The sequence below is a fragment of the Antechinus flavipes genome, chromosome 5, assembly GCF_016432865.1.
Source record: "Antechinus flavipes isolate AdamAnt ecotype Samford, QLD, Australia chromosome 5, AdamAnt_v2, whole genome shotgun sequence".
Lineage (NCBI taxonomy): Eukaryota > Metazoa > Chordata > Mammalia > Dasyuromorphia > Dasyuridae > Antechinus > Antechinus flavipes.
Window position 1 is genome coordinate 217,731,877 of NC_067402.1, and position 18,742 is coordinate 217,750,618.

Genomic DNA, 18,742 nt, shown 5'->3' on the forward strand with positions numbered 1-18,742 from the left:
GGCAGCCCTGGGGATTCCGTTCCCAGAAGGCCCCGCGCGGGTCGCCGCTCCGCCGCCGTCGCCGCCACCGCCGCCGCCGCCGCCGCCGCCGCCGCCCGGACGGGAGAGGGGCGGGGTCAGGCCCCCCACCCCGCGGTCCGCGACGAACCAACGGGAGGGGCTGCAGTGCGCATGCGGACACGCGCCTGCGCCGCCCTCCCCCCCATCAATCCCCCGGGGAACAAACCCGTCCCTCCTCCCCGCGGGGATCTGAGCTAATTCCCGGTCCACCAATGACCTCTCCGAGTCCCCTTCCCCTTCTCCCCCCCCGACCCCGACCGGCCAAGGAGAGAGAAAGTGCCGGAACCCCCAGCGCCTCTTGAAGAGGAGGCGCGGTACGGGATGGACCAGGAGTCCGAGGATCTGAGTGCGAATCTCAACTTAGCTACTGTCTCCACCGAGGCGACCTAGGGTCTGTCAGGCTACCTCTCTGATCCTCCCCTAAAAAGGAGAGGGATGGGCGGCTCTTAATCCCATGTCTCCCAGGACCTTCCTCCGCCTGTCACGACCCAGGGTTCAAGGCCTTTTCCGGGATGACAGCTCAGCCTGTCATCTAAGGCAAGATCCTCGGCCGGCCATGAGATACAAGCCGGCCCAAGCTTATCCCAGCACACCTGTCCCTTGCTCGAATGACAGCTTGGGCCGCATCATCTCAGGAACACAGGCCCCGCGCTTTACAATGATGGCACGAGTCAATTCTTCCCTCTTTATCTAGTGCTCCAGCAATGCCTTTGAATCAGCTCCATTCTCGTTTTCCTCATTTTACAGATGGGAAAACTGAGGCACCCAGAGCTTAAGTAGTGTGGGCAGTGCCTGGCGCTGCTCACACCCAGGCCATCCTTCAAATAGACTCTGGCCAAACTAATCTCCTTTATCTGGACGCATCACTTTTTTTTTTTTTTTAATATCCTCCTTCATGAAAAGAAATTAGCATCCATAAAGGATGCTACTCCCTTGTCTGACCTCACTACTTTTTCCATCTTTAGCTCTTCAAAGGTCATTAATCAGGATAGTGAAGCTCCTCTCTACATACTTCGGACCAGAGAGCTTCTAATGTTCTGAAACATTTCTTCCTTCCTCTCTTCACTTAACTGGATTCCCAGCCCATCTTTTACAGTCCTAACTGCAGGAAGAATTCTCACGTCCGAACCTCAGCGGAAGAATAAACGTCGTGCCTTTGTCACTTTAAAAAAAAATCATATACAATATCGTATATCATTTTTGTATCTATATCTTATCCTCTTTCTAGAATGTAAGATTCATGAGCAAAAGGACCGGGGCTTTTCTCCCCAGGAACTTGGCAGTGCATCGAACCCAACGGGCATTTAATGTTAAAGAACATTAAAAATTACTTTCAATAAACTTGTATTATAATGTTCAACTTATTGGGGTGCAAAATCACTGTGTCCTACAACTTCTTGAAATCGTTACTGATTACTGGATTATAAACAATTTATCTTTCCTCCATAAGTATGGTTAATAGCCAATCTGCTGAAGGAGCATCCCACGCTGCCTCAAGTCCCCGTGGTCCAAGGGGAGAGAAGTCCAAACGGATAAGGACGATCCGAGCTAGGGACAGAAATCTTGAGGTGCTGCGCTGCTTGCAAGATCCCAAAATACGTTTGCTTTTGTTGGGGATTGGGGAGGGTGTGTGCAATTGTGGGAATACATCGCACTCAGTAGTGAGTTGGAAAACCGTGACAGCCCTGGGGATCGGAGCTGGGATTCTTGACATCCTAGTCCTCTCCCTGCTCTCACACAACCCATTTTACAGAGGAGCAAAAGGAGGCTTAGAAGGTAAAAGGTGAGAACTAAGACTTGGGGCCGGAGCGCGTCCAGGCCTCCGTCTGCTCCAAGATGCCCCGTCTGGGGGAAGTGGAGGAGATCGAGAAGGCCCCCCTGCCATGCCGGGGCATTCGCAGGGCCCAGGGTGGGGCGGTTGGCCGCTTCTGGCAGTTGTGAGCCCGCGGCTCCAGGCCTCTCCGGCTCCCGCCTCCTACAGCTCTCCACAGGCCGTGCGCGTGCGCGTGCGCGCGCGAAGGCACCGGTTGCCAAACATTGCATCATCTCCGCCCTCCTTTCCTCGCTTACTCCATCTCCCTCCCTCTCCCAGCCTCATACCCCTCCTCCCTCTCCCTCCATTCCTCTCTTCTCCTCCCAGTTCGAGCTCGTGCGCGCGCGCGCACTCGTATGACTCACACATCTCCCCAAAGCCTCGTGACCCTAAGCCACTTCCGGGTACAACGCGACTTCTATCCCCTCACTGAGGGGGGCTGGAGAGGAGGGCCCTAGGAGCTCCTGAGTGGTGGAGGCCAGGGGGCGGGGCGGGGCCGAAGCTGGCGTGCCGCTCGCCTATTGGGTTGAGTCTTGAGATCCCGCCCCTCTTCAGGGAAGAGGGTAGGACCGCTTTAAAAAGCTTGGACCAAAGGCCTACCCGAGGTCAGACGCTTGAGTACCAGACAAAGGATAGATGATGATGAAGATGACCTGGTGGCAGCGGCAAATCCAGAACCAGAGCCGGGACCCGAGGAGAGAGGCGAGTGTCAATCCCTACCTTCTCCCCTTTCGTGTCACTGCTCTCCCCAAATTAGGGACTCCACCCCCTACTCCGGGCGCTGCGTCCCCAAAACGTGAACTTCTCTTCCGGGGTCTTTTCTAACCATAAAGCATAAGATCCTAATAAATTCAGGGTCCTGGAGAGCTCGTAACCTCCCAAAAAAAGGTGTGGGATTATCTTGTCCAAAATGGGAGAGGTTTTATGCCCCTCTTCCTCCTTTGGAAGGACGACCCCGCCCTCCCTCCAGTCGGACCCGGATAAGTGATTCTGTGGGATGCTGCTCTCTTTGGGTACCAGGGTGCTTCCTTGGGCGTCGAGGTGAGATTGGTCTGCAGAGGGGAGGAGACTGACCTCCGAGGGGAGCATGTCACCATTCGGCCAATCACAGGGAGAAGTGTCAAGAGCCCTCCCCTCAGCTGTTGTCCAAGCTTTGGATAATTTGGGATTGGGACTGCAGCTGAGCTCACCCTTCTCTCCTGCCTGGGGTGCTAGCCAGAATCTGGGCTGTTTATTTTGTTGATTTGTGCTCTTGGGCCCTGCGTTCAACATGTTTCAGCAAAGAGAGAATTTTAGAAATAAAGGACACTTAGAAAACTGAAAAGATGATAACTCCAAGAGTGATTTCCTCTTACCCTGGCCTAGGAGCTTTATTAATGTAGCACAAGTATTTCTCCAGTTTGGGGCACTCAGAATGTGATGCTTTCAGCAAACTGGATTTTGCTTGCACTCCCTTATTGTGCCCCTTTCCAAGTAGCCCGATGTAACCATTGCATCAGGCCAGCCCCCTTCCTGACTCTGGAGCCCTCTGGTCTGGGGCCTCACTGCTGATGAAAGCCCAGTCCTATATGCAGGAAGGCAAGGAGAGTCCCATGAGGAACTGACAGCCCAGCAGAGAAATACCGGGGGCGGTATTGCATCTGCAGCCTCCTGGGATCTCTGAAGCTGCTGCTGCTTGCCACCTCTGGGCTGCAGCTGTCCCTGCCTTGTCAAGGGGACTCAAAATCAGCAAACTGCCAGTCAAGTCCTTTCTCTAGCACTTAATTGTGTTCTACTTTGGATGTTAAGAAGGCTATGGTTTGCCTGGGACTTTTTCCATTATGCAACCAGGATGACAAATGCCAGCAACTGAAAATAAAGGGAATTGGGCTCTTTGACCACTACAGTACATACACCTTAGAAAAGGATGTTTGGATTCTAATCAACCAACTTCCAGATTGAGAAAAAACAGAGAAACACTTTCCAACCAGTCAGCTTATCTCTTTTTCTCTCTACCTCCTACAGTGTTCCAGAAGAAAGTCTATCTTCATACATCACCATACCTGAGAGCAGGTAAAAAAGGCTCATTTGCCCTAGTCCAGTAACTCATAAATTATCTGATTCACTGTTCTTTTTGATGACCTTGCCAGCTTTTATTGAAGGGGTGGGGATAACTGGGAAATCTCCTCATGATTAGAATTTGAGGGCCCAGCTTCTATTAGGGTAAGAGTAGCATAAATGACAAGTTACTGTGGAACATAAACCTTTTTCTTCCATCAAGTACTATATAAAAGTTGAGGTATTGCCAGGAATGAGTATTTTTCCAGCTCATTTTGTGAAGCATTCTCAATGACAACACTCTTTCCCCAGAGTCCGATCTAAGCAGAGATGGCAGCTGAATCACTGCCCTACTCCTTTGGGACACTATCTAACTGGGAGCTAGAGGCCTGGTATGAGGACCTACAAGAGGTGCTGTCCTCTGAAGAGAATGGAGGAGCCTACGTCCAACCCCCTGAAACAGAACAGGTAAAGCTGACAAAAGCAATTTCCCTGTTAAAATCCCTGGGGTAGGGAATATACCTATTATTCCCACTTTACAGATGAGGAAGATGAGTAGCCCTAGACACCGCTACCAAGCACTGCAATGTAAGATATGGGTTCTTTCTGATGCACAGAAGGTTGTGTCACACGATCTTTTGCTTTCTTGTAGGAAGAACTTAAAACCTTTACCACTCTGGACCCAGCCTCCCTGGTGTGGCTAGCTGAGGAGCCTAGGCCAGGGGGAATTACAAACAATGGCCAGAGCCCTTGCTCTCCTGAGTCCAGCCAGAGCTCACTGGCCCAGGAAGAAGAGGAGGACCAGGGGGAACGAGGAAGAAAGAGGAAACGGAGGAACAGTGAGCAGTCCCCAGCTAGAAATCGAAAGCAGAGCGTGAAAGAAAAGGAACAGGAGAATGAACGGAAAGTAGCCCGTCTGGTTGCTGAAAATGAGCGCTTGAAGAGAGAGATCGAGCGATTGACCCAGGAGGTAGACATGACCCGCCAGGCCCTAATTGACCGAATGGTCAGCTTGCCCCGATCATGAATGGCTGGGCTTTGGAGGCCTTCCCCTCTGCTCTCCCAAGTGCCAATCAGCAGCGCATTTACCCCAAAAGGAAGGCCCCATACCATGTATAGAGATATTATATTTATTACATTTGACCTGTGCATTAAAATGAATTCTACTCAATCATATTCTGAGGGTATCTTGGGCTCACTTTGTCATTTCTTCTTCTTGCCCTTTGGGGCTTCCAGAGGCTTCCCTTCAGCCAGTGCCAGTTGTTGCTTTAACTCCAGCAGCTTAGCCACCTCAGCAGTCACCTGGGCTTTGTCTGCCTTCTGGGCCTTCAGCTCTCGGACAATGTTGCCCTGAGAGATTATAGAGAGGATGAGGGAGAGTGGATATAGTCCCAATACTGGCCCTCTCCCCTTTTCCCTGAACCTACCTGTTTTGTCACTGCATCTGTTAGTAGCTTGATCTGCTCAGGATTTGCTAGTTCTGTGGGGGCTTCTGCCTTGGAAACTTTAGCCTTAGGAAGAATAAGGGAATCATTTTTACCCAATGCATAAATTATTCCTCCCCACACAGAAACATGCTTGCAATTATCCCTTTTAACAGCTCGAGGGAAAGTAATTACCTTCAACTCCAAGGAATCTTCTAGCTAAGACAGGAAAAAGAGAAGGTGAGGTACCAATAGGATGAAAAGAACAGTAAGAGAAGGAGAGGAGGGCTTTTTGGAAATAGAATGGTAGGAAGTGACGACAAGGACTACATAACTAGCAGAGGAGAATGAGCATGGCTTCACTCCCCCTTTCTTACCTGGCCCCCTCCGAAGCGCTTTCTCAGGCTTTCAATCTGGTCATTTTCTAGCTTCTGAAACAAGGGACTGACCTGTGAGCAAAGAGAAGGTTAAGCCCGGTGCATCAAAGGAATGACAACTTTGATACCTGCCCTTCTTGAAAGGAGGCTTTGAAGGAGTTTTTGAAGAAATAAAACCCAGATAAGGAATAAAGACTGATATCTTTTAGAGAAGATGATATACAGAACTCTAATCTAAGAGACCATAGAGGCCAAAGTATATAAAAACAGGCTTTGGAGGAAGAAAAGCAGGAAAAATCAGGAGATAGCGCTATATGTGAATAATATCATATAATAATCCTATCAATAAAGGCTATATGTAAATAATATATAATATAATAATCTATCAATAATAATAAAGGATCTCTTACATAACAAATAGAGGCTGGAGCCAGATTAAATCAAACTTAGGCAAATCTAATAAACACTATTTTTGAAAGGATGACAGTGAAAGTAGATTATAGAATGAAACATCTCAAGCTTAAATGCAAAAAAGAATGAGAATCAGAAGCCTTGGTTAACGCCATCCCTAAAACAAGAGCTTGGGGGAAGGAAGGGGAAGGGGGAGTAAGGAAGGAAGGATAAAAAAGCCAAAGCTTCAAAGAGAACAGAATTTCTGAAAGATAACCTACTATACCAATCTGGTGCCCAGCAGGCAGAAAGCATGGGAAATCAGTAGGCAAGACAGCACAGGCTGCAGGTGGGAGCTGCAACTGGGTCTGGATAGTTGTGCTGACTGTAGGCATGTAGGGCTGCATCATGATGGAGAGCAGGGCAGCCATATTCACTGCCACACCTGTCACTGTGCCAGCCCGGAGTCTGGGGAAGATGGAGAAGATGTTAGTCTGGTGTTATAGGCATCTACAGCCTCTTATGAATGGGAAGACCCACTGAAAACATTTTACCTATCAGCCTCATTGCCCTTGATCCGCTTCCAGGGTTCATTCACTTGAATGTACTGGTTGCCATGTCGGGAGATAGTAAGGATACAGCGAAGGGCATCTCTAATCCTACAAGGGAATAGGTAATACAGAACAGCCGAAGGTTTAACGCTAGAGGAATGAGGAAAAAAGCTTTCCCATTCTTGATAATCTGTGGAGGGAAGATGTAATTGGAGTACTCACCGAACCTTCTCTAGCAGTTGGTGGTATTGATGTAACTCCAATGTGACATGAGCAAGTAATCGCTGGTCATCCGGTGTTAGTGTCATCTTAGGCACACAGCCCCCAAAAAACTTGCATACAAACATCCCAGCTCTTTGGGGGAATGAGGAAGGAGGGAAACAAGTTGAGTTCAGATCTTACCACCAAGGTTCAGCCAACAAACAAACAAAAAACTCCACAGCCCTGAAATCCCCATTTCTATTACCCCACATTCCTTCAGCATTGGTAATTGAAACAAGTTCTACATCATGGAATCTTGATGGTTATTCACTTTTAACTAAGTACTCTAGGTTTATGCCTTAATGTTTCTTCTGTTTTTCCCCACCCCCTCCTATGGGAGATTCAGCTCCCCAAGGCAGAGGCTATACTTTTCTTTCTTTCTCCCCCAGTATTAAGCCTTGGCTCCACATAATAGGCAGTCAATGTACATGCAGTAGTCACTATATTTTTTTTTATGTTTTTATAAAGTTTATCACTTAAATAATTGAAAAAGTTGACTGTGCTAATTTTATAGACAATTGGAATTATCAACTGATATTATAACCTATATAGATTACTACCAGATATCAAAGAAACACAGGGAAAAAAAAAGAATGGGAGAATGAACTAGTTTTTGATCCAAGACTGCTAGTTTCTTAGTTAAGGAGTTAAGAGGATTCTCATCCATGGGAGAAATTCCTATGTCCAAGGCAAAGGATTGGGAGTAAGACTGGGAAGGAGATCACAAGGTACCAAAATTGCTACAGTGTGATCAGAGCTAACAGAAGCACACTCCTATCTTTCATAGCCACCATTCTTAAAAACTTGAGAAAAAAGTTCTCTCTAGTATATTTTTTTCTCTGTGGCATAAGATATTTGTAAAGATGTTTATAGTTTCATGAAACCAATAGAAGAGGATTTATTTACATAAGTATTTTCAATCAGTTTTTCATTTTTATGTCCATTAAAAGGTGAGAGAGTCTGTAATTGATGTTTCCCTTCATTTTGGCTTCTGTTTCCACTTTCTAACCCCATATAATTTTCTAACAATACCCCCCAAATCTATATATTCCCAGCCTGCTCTTTCAATTGCTTCACTTGGCTTCAGCCTCTTAATCCCCAATCCTTTCCAAAAGAAGGAAGTCAAATATCTCTTGCCATACCTCTCCTCCCACCAGCTCCAGGAAACAAGAAAGCCACAGAACAAAGTTCTTCCCCCAGTCACCTCTTCCCCCCAATTATTTTTCCATATTAAATACCTGTTGACAAAGTTACCCAGGTTGTTAAGCAATTCAGAATTATTCTTGAGCATCAAGTCAGTCCAGGAGAATGAACTGTCCTGTCCTTCAGGGCGAACATAGAGCAGGTAGAAGCGCCAGATGTCAGAAGGGATACCCGTGTTTTGGGCCATGTCCCCAAACACCCCCACACCTCGGCTCTTAGAGAACTTTCCATCCTCATAGTTCAGGTATTCTAGACAGGAAGGAGAAAATCAGGATGAGTTTTTCCCTTTCTCTTTTCCACACATGTTCAACACCCCTTGAATCCACCAATCATATTATTCCCACACTAGCAAAATTCCACCCATTTCCCATAATGCTAGATATCATTCTCCCCCCTCTCCCATATTAGGGAAATCTAACTAATTATCCATAATACACGTACATTATATACAAATCTTGTCTTCCAAGATTCACCCAAGGACTATAAGAATCTAACTATAAAACATTCTTTGCAGATAAAGTCAGACCTAAAAAGTTGGAGAGACATGAATTGCTCATAGGTTGGTTGAGCAAATATAACAAAAATGACAGTATTGTACAAGACATGCTGGATCCTAACCCGGGGACTAACCTATGAAAATTACTAACAAAAACATTTTCTAAAATCACTAGACTTGTTGGGCCTACAGAAGAAACACTTGCCCAGTAAACAATTCCTTGAACCCAGGTAACCAAGTAGTTAAGCTACTATCTGAAAAAGATTGTTTTTTAGCAGCCTTAGTATTCTCAACATGGCTAAGAGCCAACACTTTATTATAAAAGTTTTCTTCCCCCAACCATAATTGATAATTAGTTATCCAGGCTATTCGGTCCTCCCTCATTGTTGAAATAAAGCTTTGACTTAAAGAGAAACCTGTTCAAAGGTTCTCATTTCCAACTTGGAATCAAATGCTCTCCTGCAGCAATATGACCTATATTGACTTACTTTATTCAATGCTGTACCAAATTCCTAAAAGAACAGTCTATGAAAGTAAAAAAATAACAAAATTCAAATGGAGGAATAAAAGGATAAGAATCTCAAGAGTAATAACGGGGGAAAATCAGTGCAAAGGAAATTAGTTCATCAGTCCCAGATCTCAAACTATGCTATCAAGTAGTAAATATTTAAATGGATCTGGTATTTATTGAAACAAAAAAGAAGCTGATCACAGGAACAATTATGTACAAAAGGTAAGAAGAAAAGACAAACCCAAGATCTCAGTTGCTGGGAGAAGGACTCACTCACAAAAACTACTAGAAAAACTGGAAAGCAACATGACATACCTCATATTATATGCCAAGAGATTTTTCAAAGGAATATATAACTTGGATATTAAAGTCAAATCTTAATAAAATTAGAGGAACAAGGAAGAAATCTATGAATGGGTAAAAGTTCTATGACTAAATAAATGGGAGAAAAGTATCAGTCACACAAAATAAAATGTACAATTCTGATTAACTGCACATAAAATTCTAAAAGTTTTTTCACAAACAAAAGCTAACAAAAATTAGGAAAAAACTAGGTAACCAAGGAAAAAAATTCCTGCAACAATTTTTTCTAATTATAAGTCTCATTTACAAGACACAATACACATAAATATGTATGAAACTCATGCAAAATTATAAATCTAAGACCCCCAATGATAAATGATCAAAGGATATGAACAAGAAGTTTTCAAAGGAAGAAATCTAAGTTATCAACAACCATTGAAGGTAAAATGGTAACAAACAAGAAGACATCTGAGTAAACTGATGCAGAGCAAAGTTTACAGAGAAAAACAACCTTGAAACACAAAAGCATGAAAATAAAACATTCCACATCTCCAGCTAGAAAGGAAAAAGACAGAGATGTTCAAATATGTATGTAGATATGTATTGTGGGATTTCTTCCAGATTAAAAAAAAACTTGCTTGGGGTAGGACAGTAAACAAAAAAGAAGACAAATTAATTTTTAAACTATGTGGTTTGGGGAAATTTTTAATTTGTAAAAGCAAAAAATAATTTGAAAAAAATTTTTTAAACATTTCTATATAGCCATGGTAAGAAACATGATAATTCTTCACTAAGTAGATCAGCTAAAATATACTCCACTGCTGCTGAGTAGACCTTTCCATTAGGAAAAGGGCAGTTTTGTTCTCCTATGTGCCCTATCCCTGGCCCATCTCCTTCAATTCTCTGGAATTTCTTATTTCTTTTCTCCTTGGCTTAGAAGTTACTAGTTCATTTCAACTCCCTTTTCAAAAACATCACCAAGATAGACATGGTCACTGACTTCATCATCTCATTGTTCTTCAAAATCCCACTCTTACTCCTACCCCTCTACCCCATCACTCAGGGCACCTGTGGCAATGAGGTGGCTGACCAGGGTATAGTTGTCTTCGGCTCCAAGGGCTGAGCAAGGGAAGACAACACTGTGGAAAGGGACATTGTCTTTGGCCATGAACTGGTAGAGTTCTACCTGGGTAGTTTGAATAAAGAGAGAAATCTCAATGAAATCAGATATTCAGGAAAATGGAGACCACCCCTCACAACACACACATTCTCATTCTCTCTCTCTCTCTCTCCACACACACACACACACACACACACACACACACAATTTCCTCCACCCATCCCAAAAACAATAAGCTCAAATACAGCTTACCTGATCTGGATTCTTCCACCATCGTTCCCATTGGTCAGTATAGTTGGCTGTGATGGACAGATAGCCAATTGTGGCATCAAACCAAACATAAAATACCTGGAGAATTCAAAGAAGGGATATATGTTAAGATGAGGATGGAGCAGAATGAGTGAAGAGAGAACAAGAGGATAAAAATGGTAACTGACAGTCAAGACTCATCAACCCAGCATCCACCTACTAAAACAACATAATCTCCCACAAACTCAATCCTACTGGGCCAAAGCCAATCCCAGGGCACAAAGACTTCAGAGCCAGTTTATTTGGAGAGAGAAGTAGGAAATTTTGCCAAACTTCTGACCTTGTCCTGGAATCCTTCTAAGGGCACAGGGGTACCCCATTTGAGGTCACGAGTTATACATCGTGGTTTGAGCCCATCCCGGAGCCATGAACGTGTGATGAATCGAGCATTGGGTGTCCAGTCACTGCTAGCTAGAGTCCTCCCCAACCACTCCTCCAGGCGTTTCTCCAGCTGAAGGAGAAGAATGCAAATGCTAAGAGAATAGAGAATGTACAAATCAATGATGTAACAGGAAACTGATGGGAGAATTTACCTTGGGTAGGTCCAGGAACAAGTGCTGAGAAGATTTCACTACAGGGGATTCCCGGCAGATCTTACACTGAGGCTTCTATAAGAAGAGAAAAGACAGGGAAAAAACCCCATGAATATGTAAAGCAAATTAGAGACACAGTCCCATGAAGAGCAAAACTTAAAGGGAAGACAAGAGATCTTGGTAGGAGCAAAGTTCAACTGGTAGATAACAAAAACAAGACTGAGGTAGAGATGAGAAGTGGGGAGGCTGTGAACTCTAGCTGGAGAGTAAAAACAAGGAACATTATCAGACAAGGAGCTCAGTGAGAACAAGAAGCCCCATGTCTGTCTTGAATTCTTTCCCACCTTTAGCTCAATGGCATTGATGAGCTTGCCACATTTATCACATTGGTCACCACGGGCCTCCTCATAACCACAGAAAGGGCATATGCCTTCCACAAATCGATCAGCAAGGAAACGAGCACACCGCTCACACCGAAGCTGCTCTACTGTGTCCTTGAGCAAGAAGCCTCTCGACAGCAGCCTCTGGAAGATGTCTTGCGTGATCCTAGCAGAGTGCAAAAGGAAGAAGGGACACACAGGAAAAAGTAAGAGGAAATGGGCCAAATTAGCATAGAGACTGCTCCAGCACTTAAATAAACAAAAAGAGCCAGGAGGCCCAGAAAGGACTTGGCTTCATTGCTGTTCACTTTTTCCAATTAGCCTTTGGGTCACTCCTCAAAATACCATCATAATCTTTGATGAAAAGCTTTTCCTTCAATAAACTCTAAAGTTTGTATTTCTGTTGACAATACATTATTATTTTGTCTAATACATGATCATAGATTTGGACATAGAAGGAACTTTAGAGACCATTTAGCCCAAATCCACTTTACAGATGAGGAAACTTGAGGCCCAGTGACTTGCCTAAGATCACAAAACTAGTAACGAGCAGAGCCTGGAATCTGAACGCTTATGTATTAGAAGGAAAGCTCTAAACAATTAGGGATAATATGTTTTTTAACACAATCTAAGATAGAACTACATAAAGAAACTACATACAAACAGAACACAAGGAGTTTTAAGAGGGGATAATAAAGCATAATTTCTGCACTATATGAACAAAGGGAAGAAGGATAAGGGAAACAATAAAGAAAAACTTAACTAGAATAAGTCATGCATTTTTTTCCTTTTCTTTTCATCTCCTCTAACATTAGTATTCCTGCACTGGAAAAGTGCAGGCTATAGTCTTTGAACTTTGTTTTATATAATTTTCTTCCTTTTACAACATGGCTATTATGGAAATGTTTCATATGACTTCACATATAGAAAGCTATCATAGGGCTTGCCCCTCAGGGGTGGGGAAGGGAATCAGGAACTTAAAATTTTTTTTAAAAGGAGTACTCAAGGGGCAGCTAGGTGGTGCAGTGGTTAGAGCACCAGCCCTAAAGTCAGGAGGACCCGAGTTCAAATCTCACCTCAGACACTTAACACTTCCTAGCTGTATGACCCTAGGCAAGTCACTTAATCCTAACTGCCTCAGCCAAAAAAAAAAAGTGTTCAAAATATTTTTACAAATTTAATAAAATTGATAAAATGTATTTGAAAAAATAAAGTTACATTTTTCCAGCAATTCATCAAGCCCTTCAACAGTTATTTCATATTCTCAATGATCCCACCCACTCCATCCCCCTACCACAAGAGCTTACTTGGTCTGAAGGGGAGTGGTGGTCCGACCAAAGAAGTCAAAAGAAATGTTAAACCAACGGTAGATGCTGGCGTGGATAGCGTGGTACTTGTCACAGATCTGTTGGGGTGTCAAACCCTCCTCCATGGCTTTGGTTTCTGTTGCTGTCCCATACTCATCTGTCCCACATAAATACAATGTATTCCACTGGCGTAGTCGACAGTACCTTGAGGGCAAAAGGGCAGTCAAAAGGCACAATAGATGCTACGCCAGTCTTGGCCCCAACCCCCAAAAAAGCACATTTATTAAAAACCAATTGTATTATATTGTATTTAAGATATACTTTAACATGTTTAACATGTATGAGACTGCCTGCCATCTGGGGGAGGGGATGGAGGGAAGGAAGGGAAAAGTTGGAACAGAAGTGTTTGCAAGGGTCAAAGATGAAAAATTACCCATGCATATGTTCTGTCAATAAAAAGATATTTTTTAAAATTGCATACAAGGAATGGTTCTAGGTACTAGGAATATAATCATAAACACATTTTCCATCTTTTTACAAAAGCTTTTTTCTAGGCCCTACTTCCTGAAGGGTAGAGTTTGTCTTCCAATCTCTCAGGCATTCAAGAGGCTCTTCCCTCTCTCCCAGCCCCAGGATGTTTGATTTTCCCTCAGAGGCAATTTCTCCCTTTAGCAATTCCTCTTCATTCCACAGGAGTCCCCTACCAGCCCCTCAGGAACTTCCCCATTCCAATCTTTTCCCCAACACCCAGATCTACCTGGCAAAGACATCAGCACTAAGGACACAGCCAATGATGTTGCCAAGATGTGGGACATTGTTGACATATGGAAGGGCACTGGTGATGAGCACATTCCTTTCTCCAGCCACTGGTAATCTAATGAGAAGGGGTGAAGGGAATACAGAACAGAGTGACAACCTGGCAGTTTGGAAGGTTAGATTCAAGACAAAGGTTAGAGCCCAGTTAGAAGACAAAGTACTGAGATACTCAAATTGCTTTAAAACATTAATACTTACAATAATGTATTTTTTTTTCCTGTGAGTGCTTTCTACCTCCCTTGCAAGGCTACATATTGGGTATCACAAAAACCTCAGTGCAGTTTTTTTTTTTTTTTTGTTTTGTTTTGTTTTGCTTTTTGGAAGGAGTCAGGATTCAGTGGTCATCCCCCAAAAGTCCCTGGACAATGAGGTAGAAGGAACAAAGGAAATATCCCAAAAGTCCCTGGACAATGAGGTAGAAGGAACAAAGGAAATATCCCAAAAGTCCCTGGACAATGAGGTAGAAGGAACAAAGGAAATACAAGTTCCAACTCACACTGGATTCTGCCGTGGTCTAAGTGGAGGCAGAGCTTCCAATCCTTGCTCCCAAATTGTTGCCGCCATGGCGATCTCCTCCTCAGAAAGCATGTGAGCAGGAAGCTCATCCTCCTGTGGAAAGGAACCCCAGCCATGTCCCACAAAGTAAAATCAACTGCCAGGGTACAGAAACCTCCCTCTTTCCTATCAACAATGTCTTCAAGTAACATTAACAGAGTCTATCTTCTAATCACCCTCATATACCTCAGGCTTCCCAATCAAATGTGGGAAGCCCCACAAGTCTTTAGTCTTCCCACCTCATACCTCAGGCTCATTAGTGACAGGTCTTTCTAAGGGAACACTGGGCTGTGGCTGTTTTTGCAAATACGACCGGAAAGCCAAGATCCCCTGCTTTTTCAGGACAGATTCAACAGCCTGCTGGCATGGTTCCTGAACACTCAGGGTCTGGAACCAGGTCTGCAAGGCAGCAAGTTCATCTGGATAGGAAAAGGGAAAAGACGTCAGAAGCTTAGAATAAGGAAAGAGGATCCACTCCTAGGATCCTCCGCCCTTAGTAGGCTTTCCAATATCCTACTTCCTCCCTATTCCAATCCCTCAGCCCTAGCTCTCAAAGGCTGCAAAATTAAGTAATAAGTACAATTCTCACCAGGGAGGTAAGTTGGATCCTGGAGTAAAGGGTATAGCGCTCCCCACAGAACAATATCAGCCAAAGATTCTGAATCCTTTATTGGGAAGAGAAAGAACAAGTCTGACAACTTAGCTCTTCATAGAAAATTCCTTTCTCCCTGTACCTCCAAGCCCCAACTCACCCCAACAAGGAAAGGGCAGCTTCGTCGATTCAGACTGTGATCAATGTGGATCAATGCCCTTCGGACTGGAGAAAGGACATCCTCTCCCTTCTTTCCCTGGACCACCAAGTTGTAGAGGGCAACAGAAAGTACAGGCTAAAGGAGGATGGAGAAGAACATAGAGTTACTATTAACAAATGGCTCTTAGCAATCTGGAATTATGCCCAAAAAGTTACCAAATTGTGCATACCTTTTGATCCAGCAGTGTTTCTATTGGGCTTATATCCCAAAGAAATACTAAAGAAGGGAAAGGGACCTGTATGTGCTAAAATGTTTGTGGCAGCCCTGTTTGTAGTGGCTAGAAACTGGAAATTGAATGGATGCCCATCAATTGGAGAATGGCTGGGTAAATTGTGGTATATGAATGTTATGGAATATTATTGTTCTATAAGAAATGACCAGCAGGATGAATACAGAGAGGCTTGGAGAGATTTACATGAACTGATGCTAAGTGAAATGAGCAGAACCAGGAGATCACTTTACACTTTGACAACGATATTGTATGAGGATGTATTCTGATAGAAGTGGATTTCTTTGACAAAGACTGAATTTCAATTGATAAATGATGGACAGAAGCAGCTACACCCAAAGAAAGAAAACTGGGAAACCAATGTGAACTGTTTGCACTTTTGTTTTTCTTCCCGGGTTATTTTTACCTTCTGAATCCAATTCTCCCTATGCAACAAGAGAACTGTTCGGTTCTGCACACATATATTGTATCTAGGATATACTGCAACATATTTAACATATATAGGACTGCTTGCCATCTAGGGGAGGGGGTGGAGGGAGGGAGGGGAAAAATCGGAACAGAAGCGAGTGCAAGGGATAATGTAAAAAAAATTACCCTGGCATGGATTCTGTCAATATAAAGTTATTATAAAATTAAATTAAATTAAATTAAAAAAAAAAAACAAATGGCTCTTAGCCCTCCTCACCTATCAGGCCACGGCCCCTACCTGGAGCTCTGTTGTCTCCCATTCCAACCACTGGTTAGTGAGGTCATCTTGTTCCCAACCAGATAACAAAAAGAAATACCTGTGGGAAAAGAAAAAGATGGGTTATTTTTTGTTCTGGTTTTTCTTTCCCAATGTGACTCATATGGAAATAAGTTAAAAATGATTGTATATGTATAATCTATATAAGATTGCTTGCTGTCTTAGGGAAGGGGAAGGTAAAGGAGGGAGAGAAAAAGTTAGGAATTAAAAATCTCACAAAAATGAATGTTGATAACTATCTTTACATGTAATTAAAAACGAAATATAAAATATTTTTTTAAATGAAAAAAAGGGGTGGGAATGAATTTAGGGATGGTGCCATCTATCTATGCCAATGATGGACTCATCGTCTTTCCTCCCACAATAGCACACAAAGCCAGAAAAGAGAAGCCATCATACTTTATTTCTTTTTTTTATTATTATTATAGCTTTTTATTTACAAAATATACGCATAGGTAATTTTTCAGCATTGACAGTTGCAAATCTTTTTGTTCCAACTTTTTCCCTTCTCCCCCCACCCCTTCTTCCAGATGGAGGTTGACCAATACATGTTAAATATGTTAAAGTATAACACACTTTATTTCTTAATCTTCACCCATAGCCTCCTCCCTCATCCCCATTACCTCTTCGATATCCTCTAACCAAAACTTACCTGCAAATTGCGCTAGTTGAAAAGAGGTAGCGGTCACTGTCTAGTTTCAAGACTGGAAGTTTAGGCCGAGTCAAGAATGGGACCACGCGCTCTGATAAGGGACAGGTAAACAGACAGGAATGAGAACTGAATATGAACTCACCTACAACAGATAAACCCAAGGGGAAGGAAAAGGACAGAACAATCTTAGCTGAGAATTCCCAAAACAGGATTATTGTGGGGAAAGGTGATTGGCAATGACCAAGAATGGATTTCAGATGGACTCTAAGTAACCTCCAAGAGAAATGGAAACTGAGACGAATCTTCTCTGATTCCCCCAGAACACTCATGACCTTCCCCCTCAGAGCTCACAAAGTCCGTAGCTGTTACAGCTATAACTCCTTTCATATTCTATTATGCTGCTCTTTCTTTGTATCTTATTCCCTTGCCCATTCCAAAAGGGTTGGAGTTTGCCTTATCTAAACTTTGTACTTCTCCCAGATCCTAGCAAAATGCTATGCACAGAGTAAAAAGTAATGATTGTGGAATTAATTAAGCTTTTGTAGAAAAACGAAGAGTGATATTAGACTAGTAGCAAGGGCTCGAGTCAAGTGAAAGGAACAACTGGACAGATCAGGAGTAACTGAAGGACCATAAGTCGGTGCTAGAAGATACTTTCCAGTCCTCTGCAAGTCAACGACTTCAATTTAAAAATGAAGACACTGTAGCAGAGAGGGAGGAGACTTTGTGTGGAGTAACCCAATTAGGAAATGTAAGAGGCAGGATTTGAATTCAAGTCCTCTTGATCACATCATGTGGCTGCTTGGGAAGAGGGTGTGCACTGAGGAGGCGGTGGATTCTAGTGGGAGAAGGCCAGGAAATGAGAACCGACAGTAATGCTTTGGGTTTGTCAGTTTGTGTTTAACACCAAGAAACTTTTTTCTTTTCTTCTTTTGAAACGGTTCATGGGAGAGAAGACCCAGGAGAACATATCAGCACGAGAGAAGGGAGTGAGAGCAGTGGTTGGCAGCAGATTCCCAAAAGAAGGAATAAATGGTAGATTGGGGTGGGTAGGAACCAAGGGGGAGGGGGTCCTGCAAGGGTTGACTAAAGAATCTGAGGGAGATGGGGAAGGAGGGGGTAGAGGAGACGTCATGGGGAGAGAGGGAGGTAAGGAGCACGGGGAAGGGGAGTGAAGAAAAGAATCCGGCATCTTGCGTCCCATCCCCGGTACCTTCGGGGCCCACGATGTGGATGAGCAGCTTGCCTCTGGCCCCCGCCCGCCCAGCCGCGGCCAGGACGGGCAGGTTCCCCGGGGCGCCGTCGCTCACGAAAAGCTGCATTCTACCTCCGCGCAGCCGCTGATGCAACAGGAACCGGCTTGCCCGCCCCTCGCACTCCTGTCTCTGCAGACTTACTCTTCAACCGCCGCACTGCACGTAGGGAAGGGAAGTTTCCAATCAATCAGCGCCAGGGGTTTTCCAGCTAAGAGGAGACTTCAACTCCCACAATGCATCAGCAAAGGAAGCGGAAGAGACTACTCCGAAACCATAGAGACAAGAGTTGATGATAGAGCAGTCCGCTTCTTTCCGTGCCTGGCCTGTTTTTCCTCACTTTTAAGCCTCTACTGTCAACCCTAGACAGAGCCTTTGTACGCTCGTGGCGCACGCCATTGCAGCCACTAAGTTACACCCTATAAGCATTTGTAACAGGTTTTATGAAATCCCCATTCACTTAGACTGTTACTTGAATGCTTAATTTACTAATATTTATCATCCCGAGTTCTAAGACAATTTGTCTGGATATTTTCTTATTAATCAGATTGCAATGATTCAACCATTAATTTAGAGCTGACCGTTAAGTGTTTATTCACTAAATA

General features: G+C 43.9%; 2 protein-coding genes across 4 annotated transcripts; one reads left to right on the plus strand and one right to left on the minus strand.

Moving 5' to 3' along the window:
* The first annotated feature begins 2,467 nt into the window (after positions 1–2,467).
* DDIT3 (DNA damage inducible transcript 3) lies at positions 2,468–5,086 on the plus strand. The gene is made up of 4 exons (XM_051961572.1): positions 2,468–2,575; positions 3,878–3,925; positions 4,223–4,378; positions 4,563–5,086. The coding sequence occupies exons 3-4, from the start codon at positions 4,241–4,243 to the stop codon at positions 4,935–4,937; spliced, it is 513 nt and encodes a 170-aa protein (XP_051817532.1). The 5' UTR covers positions 2,468–2,575; positions 3,878–3,925; positions 4,223–4,240; the 3' UTR covers positions 4,938–5,086.
* MARS1 (methionyl-tRNA synthetase 1) lies at positions 5,025–18,238 on the minus strand. Of its 3 annotated transcripts, XM_051961568.1 has the most exons (22): positions 18,098–18,237; positions 16,885–16,975; positions 16,194–16,272; positions 15,199–15,333; positions 15,036–15,111; positions 14,693–14,865; positions 14,388–14,500; positions 13,833–13,949; positions 13,076–13,279; positions 11,733–11,934; positions 11,389–11,463; positions 11,136–11,306; positions 10,799–10,894; positions 10,495–10,612; positions 8,152–8,365; positions 6,875–7,006; positions 6,656–6,760; positions 6,383–6,569; positions 5,712–5,783; positions 5,530–5,553; positions 5,338–5,421; positions 5,025–5,260 (listed from the first exon to the last, which is right to left on the minus strand). In XM_051961568.1, exons 1-22 carry the CDS (start codon positions 18,204–18,206, stop codon positions 5,114–5,116), a joined length of 2,724 nt encoding a protein of 907 aa, XP_051817528.1. In that variant the 5' UTR covers positions 18,207–18,237; the 3' UTR covers positions 5,025–5,113. The 3 variants fall into 3 exon arrangements, with proteins under 3 accessions (XP_051817528.1, XP_051817527.1, XP_051817529.1); XM_051961567.1 differs by having other exon boundaries at positions 5,338–5,553; positions 18,098–18,238; XM_051961569.1 differs by lacking the exon at positions 5,530–5,553 and having other exon boundaries at positions 18,098–18,235.
* Positions 18,239–18,742: the final 504 nt, after the last annotated feature.

Excerpts from the sequence above, each read along its gene's own strand:
- DDIT3 (XM_051961572.1), top strand. The coding sequence starts at position 4,241 with ATGGCAGCTGAATCACTGCCCTACTCCTTTGGGACACTATCTAACTGG. Across the intron at positions 4,379-4,562 it reads AACCCCCTGAAACAGAACAG|GAAGAACTTAAAACCTTTAC; the intron begins GTAAAGCTGACA and ends GCTTTCTTGTAG.
- MARS1 (XM_051961567.1), bottom strand. The coding sequence starts at position 18,206 with ATGCAGCTTTTCGTGAGCGACGGCGCCCCGGGGAACCTGCCCGTCCTG. Across the intron at positions 13,280-13,832 it reads AGTGCTGATGTCTTTGCCAG|GTACTGTCGACTACGCCAGT; the intron begins GTAGATCTGGGT and ends TTTGCCCTCAAG. Across the intron at positions 11,935-13,075 it reads ACCACTCCCCTTCAGACCAA|GATCACGCAAGACATCTTCC; the intron begins GTAAGCTCTTGT and ends GCACTCTGCTAG.